This window comes from Maniola jurtina, chromosome Z (genome assembly GCF_905333055.1).
Source record: "Maniola jurtina chromosome Z, ilManJurt1.1, whole genome shotgun sequence".
Taxonomy (NCBI): Eukaryota; Metazoa; Arthropoda; class Insecta; order Lepidoptera; family Nymphalidae; genus Maniola; species Maniola jurtina.
Genome location: NC_060058.1, coordinates 5,266,458 through 5,278,872, shown reverse-complemented (window position 1 = coordinate 5,278,872; position 12,415 = coordinate 5,266,458). Strand labels below are relative to the sequence as shown.

General features: G+C 36.4%; 2 protein-coding genes across 3 annotated transcripts; both read right to left on the bottom strand.

The window, feature by feature from the left end:
• Positions 1-1,805: 1,805 nt before the first annotated feature.
• On the bottom strand, positions 1,806-3,369 carry LOC123880233 (origin recognition complex subunit 5-like). The gene has a single exon (XM_045928230.1). The coding sequence runs from the start codon at positions 3,266-3,268 to the stop codon at positions 1,862-1,864; it is 1,407 nt and encodes a 468-aa protein (XP_045784186.1). The 5' UTR covers positions 3,269-3,369; the 3' UTR covers positions 1,806-1,861.
• A 3,981-nt stretch (positions 3,370-7,350) lies between these two features.
• On the bottom strand, positions 7,351-9,189 carry LOC123880235. 2 transcript variants are annotated; one of them, XM_045928233.1, is made up of 4 exons: positions 9,079-9,185; positions 8,882-8,992; positions 7,911-8,044; positions 7,351-7,624 (listed from the first exon to the last, which is right to left on the bottom strand). In XM_045928233.1, exons 1-4 carry the CDS (start codon positions 9,086-9,088, stop codon positions 7,532-7,534), a joined length of 348 nt encoding a protein of 115 aa, XP_045784189.1. In that variant the 5' UTR covers positions 9,089-9,185; the 3' UTR covers positions 7,351-7,531. The 2 variants fall into 2 exon arrangements, with proteins under 2 accessions (XP_045784189.1, XP_045784188.1); XM_045928232.1 differs by having other exon boundaries at positions 8,882-9,189.
• Positions 9,190-12,415: the final 3,226 nt, after the last annotated feature.

Here is a 12,415-nt window from a genome sequence, read left to right as displayed (position 1 = left end):
ATGTGCCAATCCAGGGTATAATAATCTATCTCCATTCTTTTCAGGCAAATCCGTCCCGTAGTTTTTGCGTGAAGGAGTAACAAACATACACACACGCATACACATACCTACAATACACAGAAACTTTCACCTTTATAATATTAGTGTGATAACAAATTGGTCTAACGCGCTGGCTGACTTCGTCTGTGTTGGTGTTAGCTGGCGGGCGTGCTCTGCCTTTTTGGAGTGTTTTTTTTTGTTAAAACTGACTGGAAAGCGCTCTAAGGGGGTGCTGTGCGTATGTCGGCGAGCGCCGGCACAGACGGGGTCTATACTTGTATGGTTTATCTAATTTGTTACAAATAATTATAAACTTGACATTGGCTAATCTTTGTAAAGCCAGACGAGAGAGAAAAAAAAACGCGCTGGCTCTCTCTCAGACTGCCAAGCTGGAGTTCTTCGATTTCGATAAGCTACCGAGAGCGCCATCTGTTGGAAATATAAGTAATCTTTTCATAAGCTAGAACTAAGAGCGCCATCTGTTAGTCCACAGATGAATTTCTTCGGCAAGCGCCATCTGTTAGAATTATGTTGAACTTCTTCAACACGCGCCATCTATTGGAACAATGCTGAACCACCTGAACTTCGACTCTCTAGATACACTTGATGACTAAATACTATACTTACCTCCTAGGTGGCGTTAGTAATATTTTTCATGATTTTAAACAGAATTACACATAACTGTTTAAGAATCATTTTAGATTAAATATAATGCTTCTTAAATTAAGTAGGAAAATAAATCTCAAATACTAGGTACTTATAATATGTTTTATTAATTATAAATTCTACAATATTGTTTTTTTCTTACAATTACCAGTTGCTTTACACAAAATAATTATTAGTAAACTAGCTGATGCCCGCAGCTTCGCCCGCGTGGATTTAGGGTCTGAAATCCCGTGGGAAGTTTTGATTTCCCAGGACAAAAGTAGCCTATCCGTAATAACCCGTCCCAGGGATGCAACATGTACCACGTAAAAACATTTAAACGGATGATCCTATAAAAATCCCGAGAGATCACCAGGATTTAGGAATGCAATTCCTTACAGCATCAGGGTTGAGGTGTTGGGTTCTCGAAGTCAACGACAAAGTCTTTACTTGGTACAGATACCTTCAATATCAATCAATTTATACTTAACCAACAGTTTCTAAATCCCATCAGTATTGATGGTGAGGTCCCCTGCAGCATCAGGATTGAGGAGTTGGAATCCAATTTTTTATATTTATATACGTATACATCTTGTACTATGGTACGGAACCCTTCGTGTACGAGTCCCAGTGGCACTTGACCGCTTTTTTTAAGATTTTGCGTTGCTACTATCGCGATATAGCATCGCCACAGAGGCATTGATACAATCTTGGGATGTGTGGTGGACTTTGCCTGAAACCCTTCTTGTTCAGACAGGAATTCTGTTTCAGAAGTGGGCTGGCGATGATCATAATGAAATTAAAGATTAATATGTAACACCTACTTGAAAATGAAATTTTTTGCAGTCAATAAAGTATGAATATGAATTGAATATTAAATTTTTGTTGTTACATATTATAAATTTAATTAAAAAAAAATTACGTATAAAATCTTGGATGAATAAATAAATACTCAAATATAATAAAGAAATCTCTTGTATTATGGCTGAGTAAATAAATAGAACAGTAATTATACACACATACCACATAATATGTGCATAACAAATGAATTATAATGATTTTTTGCTAAAAGATAAAAAACATGATTATGTTGTTTTCATTGGAAAATAAAACACTAAGTATAACAAATAATAAATTATGTATTTAAATAGCTCAAACTTAAAAAACAACTCTTTACTTAAATGAAGTCGTACAAATATTCATTAATATTAAAACCGACTGTTTGAGCAACTGCAGAAATAAAATTGTAACCAAGAGTGCATTTAAACTTAGGATTGTCCAGATCTATTTTCTTCCTGCCTGCAATTAACTTTAAGTCCACCAAAGTGGCTATTTGACTTAGAATACTACACGGTACATCAGTTTTCAGCTCTACTATAGAGTAAAAGATTGCCATCAATCTATTCAATGTAAAGACTCTAGGTCCGAGTTGTGTGTTTAGTTTTTCAGCCTCAATTTCAATTTTAGCCTTCTTCTTAACTGGCTGCATACTTTTTCCTTGTTTTCCATGATTTTTCATAAACAATCTCTTATCTTCCTTCGGTGGGTTGTAACTTGCTAAATAAGCAGCGATTAAAACAAATTTAGTATAGATTGGGAATTCAAATAGTTCTTCTTTACGGGGGGATGATATTGCAAGATTTGGTATGTCCATTTTTAAGTTGAGTACTTCTAAGGTTTCTTGGAGTATGGGTGTAATGTGGTGCCACAACTTTGGTAAATCAGTTGATTTAATCTCATTTCGTATGATTGGTTCACAGTATTTGGCGAAGATTACTTGCGCTTGGTACTGGTACTCCATTAAATCCCGGCACGGTCGGTAGAACTCGCTCAAGAATGCATTAAGAAAGTTTCCGAACAACTCTGGCCGTTCAAGATCTTCTTTTATACCGCAATCAACAATGTGTTTGCTTGTCAAGTGACGCACGAACGCTTTCTGATGCAGAAATATGATTTCGAACAGTTCCTCTTTAGTGTAGTTTGGGAAGTACATCTTTACAGGCTCCCGGACGGCTCGGACTCCCATTTTGAAGTAAAAGTTCTCGTAAGTGAGATGAGTAATGAAAAATGTGCAAATATTTAGGCTGCAGAACTCGCGCAATCTTAAAAACGTGGACATGATGCTTTGATCCATATTCAGAAGCTTTTCTGCTCGATCGAACACCAACACGATCGGCTCGTAGCGAGTTTGTTCAGCGCTGTATGCATTTAGGTTATTCATCAATTCCCTAAGAGAATCGCATTTGATATCTACCTGACTCTCGTAAAGTCCTGTTAAAATATACTCGTACATAATCGTCGGTGTATAACACTCTAGGCACAATATAATAACGTGTTTGAAACGTAAATATTGCAGCACTGTGTTAACACATAGACTTTTTCCAGTAGACGTGTTTCCGCTGATAAATACTGAAAGTGGTAGCGATTCATCGTCTTTACCCAAAAGATTCAACAAATCTTGAAGCTGGGTCTTTCTACAAGGCACTTTTTCATATATTTCTTCCATATTTCCCAAATAAGCAAAATCAGCGATATAAACAACGTGCTGACTCACACACGGGCGGTTCACGGGGTTCACGGCCATACCAAAGAGTCAGTGTTACCAACTTTCAAAAATATTTATCCCTAAAGTTTGTGTCAAAAACCCCTAAAATCGCCTTAATTATTGAGTTGTCCGGTGTCCCCCTAAAAAATATATGAATATAGTTACCTAACATACCAATCTTGTGGAACCTTGTAGTTGACGACTTGATAAACAAACTAAATACAAGCGGATTTTACACCATTGGTTATGCTGATGATCTCACCATCTTAATCAGTGGCAAACTAGAGAATACACTATATGAAGACATTGCGCTTGATCGAAAGATAGTGCAATGAAAATGAACTTACTGTAAATCCAAAGAAAACAGAGATGATTCTGTTTGAGAGATTCATTCAGAGATGATACCACGGATTTCTGATTTTGGAATTTTAATTTTTTTATTTCTATGTAACAAGTAAATATAATTAGACTAGCGGATGCCCGCGACTTCGCCTTCGTCCGCGTGGATTTAGGTTTTAGGGGATTCCGTGGGAACTTTTGCATTTTTCGGGATAAAAAGCGTATGTCCGTCCCCGGGATATAAGCTTACCCTGTACGAAATTTCGTCAGAATCGGTTAAACCGTTGGGCCGTAAAAATGTATCAGACAGACAGACAGACAGACACATTTTCGCATTTATAATATTAGTTTGGATTATTATACATGTTTTCATACTTAAATCAAAATAAATAATTTATTTAATAAGCTAGTAATTTTTTTTTCTCCTTCAAAAACCGCACTGAATATAAAAATGTTTGTGACCACTGTCAGTAGGCAAGGAGGTCATTGTACGAAATTCTTTGTGCTCCGTGACCGTACTTTAAACAAAATAGAGTTAACCAAACCACCAACTCTGTTCAACACAAGCCTCAAACTATCCACTGAGGTAAAGTACCTTGGTGTGGCAATTGACAGCAAGCTCAGCTGGAGAAGGCATACAGAAGATAAAATTAATAAGGATACTAAACCAATGCAAACGCATGCTGGAGAAAAAATGGGGGCTCAAACCAAAGAAAATGAAATGGTTACACCTAACGGTAGTAAGAAGCTCATTAACATATTATGCTGCCTTGATATGGTGGCCGAGAACTCTTCTTACGACCGTCCAGCAAGAATTACAGAAATTTCAACGACAAGCATGCCTCGCCATTACAGGCTGCATGAGTACCACACCAACAACAGCACTTTAAATTATACTGGAGATCCCGCCCCTGTACTTACAAGTCAAAAAAGAAGCAACGCTCGCAGCCTTGAGACTGAAAATCTCAGGTCTATGGAAAGAACAGAACACAAGGCACACTAAAATTCTAGTGCAAAGCATAACAAAAGAACCACGCCTGGAGTGGAAATGCGACAGAACCAGGAAACAATACATACTGGACAAACCATACAAAATAAATCCAGAGATAAACATAGATCTGAAGTCAACACAAGATGCAATAGAAGTGTACACCGACGGATCCAAAACAAAAACTGGCACAGGAGCAGGGGCCTACTGCCAAGAACTAAACATGAGAATAAGACACGCACTCGTTAAGGACAACTCTGTCTTCCAAGCAGAGAGTGTAAGCATTACAACCGCAGCCACAGCAATGGCAAACCGACAGGTAAGATTAACATTAACTCGGATAGCCAAGCTGTTCTCAAAGCCTTGGCTAGATTCTCGACAATCTCTGAACTCATACAAGACTGCCACAAAGCTCTGGAAACACTCGCCATATTGAATGACATCACCCTACGGTGGGTAAAGGGACATGATGGGGACCAGGGAAATGAGGCAGCGGACGCATTAGCACGCAAGGCTACGACGCTGAAGGTAACAGGGCCAGAGCCTATTGTACCCATACCCTTCAGTGAGTATAAAACTTGGTTGTACGAACTAACACTTAAAGAGCATTCCCAATTATGGACAAACGCAACTGACTGCAAGCAAGTCAAAGAGGCTTTCCCTAACATAGATATACGACAAACTTACAAACTACTCCGCCTGGACAAAGGTAAACTTAGGAAGGTGGTGGGACTCATAACAGGGCATAGCCCACTAAACAAACACCTTTTCGTTATAGGTGTTACCGACAGTCCTCTGTGCAGGGCCTGCATGGAGGTCGATGAAACACCGACGCACGTGCTCCTGGAGTGTGCGAGCGTGGCAGAACATCGAGAACGCCATCTGGGATCCCCAACCTCACTTCATGAAGCCCTCGGCAACCTGGGCGGTCTACTCGGCTTCTGGAGCGAGCTTGGATGGCTGGAGTGAAGACTTCGGCGGGGAGGGACAACACACGCACAACAGACGGAAACGTTTAAGTGCGGAAACCAGCCCAGAGAGAAGAAAGAAAGAAGATAGTTACATATAATGATTTAGAAATAATCTGCTGTAAAAATCAAAAGTTTTTTATTAAAAGTTGTTTAATACATAAAATATTTCGCCTTCGTCTGAAGATTCAGATTTTTTGAAATCATACATGTTGTCATTGAATAAATTTAACATTTTATTGGATGGATTAAATATTGTACAAGATCCACCATTTTTTTTCTTCTCTCGTCTGGCTTTACTCAGATTAGCCAATGTCAAGTTTGTAGTTATTTTCAAGTTAGTGAAACTATATAAATATGGACTTCGTCTGCGCCGGTGCCCACCGACATACGCGCGGCGCCTCTTTAGAGCGCTTCCCAGGCAGTTCTACCACCAAAAAACAGCAACTAACACAAAAACCAGCCACTCTTAGCAAAAAAAAAAAAACACTCCAAAAAGGCACAGCACGCGCGCCAGCAAACGCCAACACAGACGAAGTCCAGATCCACCATTTCGATTTAATGTAAATCGGACCATCATGATGCTTTGCAACATTTTAATAGATAGTCTATTCCGTAACTCACTCGCGTTTGAAATTGGAACAGTGTCAAAAAATCCCTAAAAATTTCAGACCCCTAAAAACTCCCATCTCACATATTTACCCCCTAAATCTGGGGGGAAAACCCCTAAGTTGGGAACACTGCAAAGAGTATGTAAACACTACGTTATAGGAGGCAGCACTTCCGTACAAAAACGAAAAGAAAATGTATGAAGTTTGTGGAGTGCTTCAATACCAACACTCAACACACACACAATACCAGTCACACTGACAGAAAAACAGTACTGCCATCATTACCAAACAAGCAGCTCTGCTAGGGTTCTTCCTAACTTTTTTTTGAAATTGAATAGGTTTAAAATAAAAGAATAGAAACATAGTAAATTGCTTATATTTATAATTATTATAAGACTTCATTCAGTAACTGAAGACAATAGGTATTTATCACCTGAGGGATAAACACAAAATATCATTTAGAATAATTAATGTGTATAACTACTACATCAATTCAAATGAAATTAATTATTTTAACTAGTAAGAGCTACAAACACCACAAACTGGCATTTCGAAGCTATAGGCACAATTCATGTTGTTACACCAGGATTCAGGGGAAAAAATCTCCAGTCTCCATATCAGCATGTATAATCTTCTAGCCCATTACTCTTGGTCAGTCAGTACAGGTCAAAACACAAAAAGCTAAAGCTGCAGAAAAAAATCCTGTAACATCGCCAAATTCTAGAATCCAGAGACGCGAAAAGGAGGAAATTAAAAAAATGCTTTGTTAAGCTATTGGCTCAGATGCTCTAAGTCTAAGTAAGATAGGTTAGTATAGAGGGATAGCAAAATAGAGTTTGACAGATGATCGACCAATCACGGGCTTCATTTCAAGGATGTTAAAATTTGTTCGCCCGTGAGCCATCTGATACGTACTATCATGGTCCATGCGTACGCAAATCGGTTCAGAAATCTCGGAGATTTCGGTGTACATAGGCAGAAAAACACAACTCCCTTTTTGAAAGTCGGTTAAAAAGTAACCTATGTTACACCCTGGCCAATCCTCTACTTGTCAGTGAAAATCCTGTCAAAATCGTTCAGCCGTTCCAAAGATTAGCCTTTTCAAACAGACAGACAGACACAGACAAAAATTTAAAAAAATGTGTGATTCAGTGTTGGTATCGTTCAAATAACCATATGACCTTAATATGAGGCAATATTTCGAAATTACAGACAGACACTCCAATTTTATTTATTAGTATAGATGTTTAGTAGGTACCTAGGTATTCATTTGTTCAATATTTGTTTACATATTGAAAAAAATATTTTTCCAAAAAACATGTTTGAGATTATGTACTTAGGTTAACCATTTGTAATTATAATAAATCTTAATTAGTAGGTAGGTAGTCCCTAAAGCTTATGAGGGCTTCCTTTTATCCCTGTCTTGTATAAGTTTGTCATAGTCTTCCTTAACCTTTTTGCATTCACTTTGTAAGTCTTCAAATTGGCTCTGAAATTAAAAATGCTGTTTGAGGATGAAAATGCTAACCACTACACTCATTATGACAGTTAAATACAAAGTAATATAATGTGCACAAAACAAGTCCAATTTGAAGTTGCAACATACTGGATTGTGCAGGGACTACTAAGACTTACATTAAAATTCAATACACAAGCTCGGCTGAGGTCTATTTAGGCACTATATATATGTATGTTGAGTTTTGAATGAACTCAATACAACAACAACAAGTATCTACTTGTTTTGCACTCTGTGAAACTGATCAAACATTTAATACCTGACATAAAAGAGATTGTTGTTTCATTGCGACACAGCTATCCATTATTTCTCTGAATTGTTCCTTTTCTGCTTTGTGTTTCTTCTCCATCTCTGTCAGCAGTTTATCTATGCGGTTTTTGTATTCCGTAACAACTGCAACATAAAGTGCAATTTTAATTAATTAAAAAAAAAAGAATATTAGCCATGCTTATCATTTATTTATTATTTATTTATTTATTTATTATTTATTTATTTAATCATCATGACTAATACTCCCCTTTCCCCTCCAATTAAGCGTAAAGCTTGAGCCAGGAGTGCAACGGTTGGGGTTTGAACCACCAACCTTTTGGGATTCAGTCCACTCCTCAACCATTGAGCTATCGAGGCTCTAAATTTCTAACAAGTCTTTTCTTGTTAGAAAAGTAAGTAGTCATCTGCCTAAATCACCTAACAGGGTCACTCAGGGGGAGATAGGGAGAGTTCAGTTCAAGTCTTTTTACATGAATACTCAAATCAGAAATGAGGAGATCCATACGAGAACAAGAGTAACCAACAAAGCTCAACTGGTAGCAAAGCAAATAGGCAGAGAACATAGTTCGAAAAACCAAAAGAATTTTGGAATCCCAAACTTGAAATTTACAAACAAACAAATCTTTCCTCTATATAATAAGATTAGAAATAAAAAATATGGTCTGAGTATATTTAAGTGATCAAATTAGAGATGAGATCTGGTATGAAAATTGAGAACATAGCTCCATGAGATGTGTAAGCAATAATATTATAGGGCACTTTGCACAAAGTTAAATAGCAACTCCCCACGAGAAAACATAACTTTGGAACACATAACTTTGGAAAACATTCAATCCCTTTATTGGGATATGGAATAAGCCTGCTGATTACTTGAGCTTTTATGCCGGCGGCGCGAGACTACACAGGAAAACATGGGTCATGAAACTGCGAAGGCGCATTAAAGAGGAAGACAATGCTTACCATTTAACTGGTATTTAGTTGATGTTAATTCTGTGAAACATCGTTCGTTAGAGCCTTTAAAATTGTCTTGAATGTAATGTAACTTCAAATATATCCCGCTAATAATCACAGCTAAAATTATACATAGCACAATCAGCCGCTGTTTTGTCAAAAGGCGAAAATTCATTTTTGGTAAATCCAAAATAAATAATATGAACCATCTCTCATCTAAAATGCACTTCACGCACTTTATTATAACTTTACTACGATACTTTTATGAAAATCTCAAATCCCAAACAAAAACAGAAAACAAAACAACCAAAGAACAACAAGTCAACAAGATTCCAACGACAATCAATTTTTTTTTTTTGGGAGCGTGTATCAGTATTGCAAGGTTGTAAAATTAAAAATCGTTAAAACCAGCTAAAAATCGAAAGAAATCGTGAGATATTTTTTATTCGGAATGAAACAAAAATATTTTATAATGGTAAAATTACATTATTTATGAAGTACATTGATTAATAGTATAATTATTGTACATTGATTAATCCGTCTGCATACCACTTCTTACTAGCTGTTTTTGTTCACAAAATTCACACAGAAAATTCTTCTTTAGTAGGTAATCACTTCTTTTTTTCGTATTACGAAATAAACGCCATTCTGTGACAATTTTTTTGGTAATCATTGACCTCTAAAAAATTGGGGAATTGTGTATACTATTGACGAAAGTTCAATTTTGCGACAATTGCCGTAGCCCTAAAAAATTATGAATTTTCATTCATTTCATCAGATTGAATTGAAAATTCAAAAATTCGAGGGATAGGATTACTAAATCAAATTATCGGGAGACAATAACCAAAATCAGTAGATCTCCCGAGAACTCGCGAAGTTTTGCAACACTATGGCAACACTGGCATCTGTTACTCTATGGTCTAAATATGCCACTAGCGGCAAAGTAACTTGAATGGGTAAAATTGGGATAGTACAGTAGGTACGGGTAATTTTGCTATAGCAGCGGGAATTTTGAGGATGCCATTTTAAGTTTTGTGTAAAAGTGGTAGTAGGTAACTCATGTTCTGTAGGATTAGGTGCTCCCAGAGGTTCCCAAATATTTTACAAAAAGAAAAGTAAATACATGAACGTGTATTAGTATTTTTCTTGTATTTTTTTATCAGATTTTTGTACTTTGAAAATGTACCATACAATTTTGGGGTGAATAGAACATTTTATTTAGGAATTCATAAAACTATACAATATAAAGAGATTTCCTGTTACTTCAGAAAAAAAGTATCATTAGTTAGGTAACTGCAAAACTGCTATGGTTTGTTTTAAACCCATCTTCATAAATAGGTAGGTATTTCTTAATCATAATAAACCGAACGATCACTAAAATTTTACCAGTAAAAGTGTGATTTTTGCTTGAATTTTGATGGTGATGTAACCTTATGTATATTATGTCGCAGCGAAATGGCATAAGCCGGGAGTTAGCTAACTCCCTTCGTTATAAATGGCTAACACCCAGGTGATGTTCAAACAACTGCGGGCGGGCATATGAATATTTATGTTCTAATCTAATTTAACCTTACTTTAGAATTTGTATTCAGATATCGTTCTGAAAAAGAAGGGCGCCAAAATCTAAAGATTGGTTAGGTTATGTTAGAACAGAATTAATGTTTATGTAAGATAATATTAGGTAATATAATTATAATCTTATTAGATGCTCAATATTCTATGAAATCATTAGATTTGTTTATTGAAATAGCCCAATTGAGTTGTCGTTTTAACATCTCCCGGGCGTTAGCCATATCCCTAAGGGAGTTGACTAACTCCGGGCTTATGCCATTTCGCTACGACATATTATATTATACAATATGTTTGAATTCATTGCCTTTTCGAATCTATAAAATAAAACACAAAATATAATATACACAGAATTTATTTAAAAAGAAACAGCTTACAATACGCACCTAGTTACTACAAAACACTAATCCTTACTAATACTTATATTTAATTAGTAGGTATCTATAGCTACTTAATTAAAATATTTAAAAAAATAACATAATATAAAAGGTACCTATATTGTACCAACTAGGTACCAACTAATTAATAATACTTATATAGGTAGGTAGGTACAGTTTGGTTCAAAAAGTCCAATCATTAGTTTGTTACGAAGTAAGTACTATTACTGTTAACTATTAATCTTTGGCATAGCCATGGATGCCCCATGTATGTTATAATTCAATTTTACTAGTATTAGTAGGTACTTAATAATTCTTTGGGCATAGCAAAGCACAAACCGATGATCAACAGAACGTCAGTGACGATGCGATGAGGGCACATATTACATGCCATGCATGCCGGTGCTTTCTTTTCTTCATATAAACGTAGGAGGGTGATTACTACTTTATTGTATGCAAAAGTCAAAACTAAGTATTCGTCCCGGTCTAGGTTTATTAATCCATACTTAATATTATAAATGCGAAAGTGAGTCTGTCTGTCTGTCTGCTACTTTTTCACGGCCGAACAGTTTAATCGATTCTGACAAAATTTGGTACAGGTTTAGCTTATATCCCTGGGACAGACATAGGCCGCTTTTTATCCCGGAAAATCATAGAGTTCCCACGGGATTCCTAAAGACTCATCCGCTTAACCAATTTGTATGAAATTTGATACCGAGGTAGCTTGCGTCCCTGTAATTGACATAGGCAATTTTTTATCCCGGAAAATCAAACCCACCCACAGGATCTTTAAAAACCTAAATCCACGCGGACGAAGTCGCGGGCATCCTCTAGTATAATATAAAACATATTGATTTTAAAGTTACGAGCCTCGAAAATGCAACTTTTAGCGTTTAAATGAATAGGATTAGGAGTATGAAAATTCTAAAACATTATAACATCAGACATAGTTTATTCATTCATTAGTTGAAATAACTTTGCAAATATACATTTAGTAGTTTTTTCTCAAAAATACTTTTCCCATCCGTCTGTTCAAACTTAACAGGGCTCTCTCCGTCACTCGTTTCATACAATCGTAGTTCCAATTTCATTTGAATATTAAGCAACCAAACTCCATGAAATTTTGCAGACATATTCTAGAAACTAATATCTGTGTCTGTGGTGTTTTAAATTTTTCTAAAAATATGTAGTTTTAAAATTACAGGGGCTCAAAGATTTGTATCAAAATTTTTAAGACCGCGTAACTTTGAAACCGAATATTTTAACAGAAATCTGGAAAACCGCAGACATAGATATTAGTTTTTAGAATATGTCTGCAAAATTTCATGGACTTTGGTTGCTTAATATTCAAATGAAATTGGAACTACGATTGTATGAAACGAGTGACGGAGAGAGCCCTCTTAAGGGTTGCGCTTGATTTCGTGAAAATCATCGTGCCTTGCACCCAAAACATTCGACTCCGCGCGGGTGGCGGAAGAAAGGCCATCCTTATCATCACATCTTGACACACACAAATGTAAGGTGAAATAACATTTAACAAACAGGTTACCCACGTGTGTTTGATGAAACTTTGATCGAGCGTACTGCGTGCCCTTAA

Excerpts from the sequence above, each read along its gene's own strand:
- LOC123880233 (XM_045928230.1), bottom strand. The coding sequence starts at position 3,268 with ATGGCCGTGAACCCCGTGAACCGCCCGTGTGTGAGTCAGCACGTTGTT.
- LOC123880235 (XM_045928232.1), bottom strand. The coding sequence starts at position 9,047 with ATGAATTTTCGCCTTTTGACAAAACAGCGGCTGATTGTGCTATGTATA. Across the intron at positions 8,045-8,881 it reads AACTAAATACCAGTTAAATG|TTGTTACGGAATACAAAAAC; the intron begins GTAAGCATTGTC and ends TTTATGTTGCAG. Across the intron at positions 7,625-7,910 it reads AACAATCTCTTTTATGTCAG|AGCCAATTTGAAGACTTACA; the intron begins GTATTAAATGTT and ends TTTTAATTTCAG.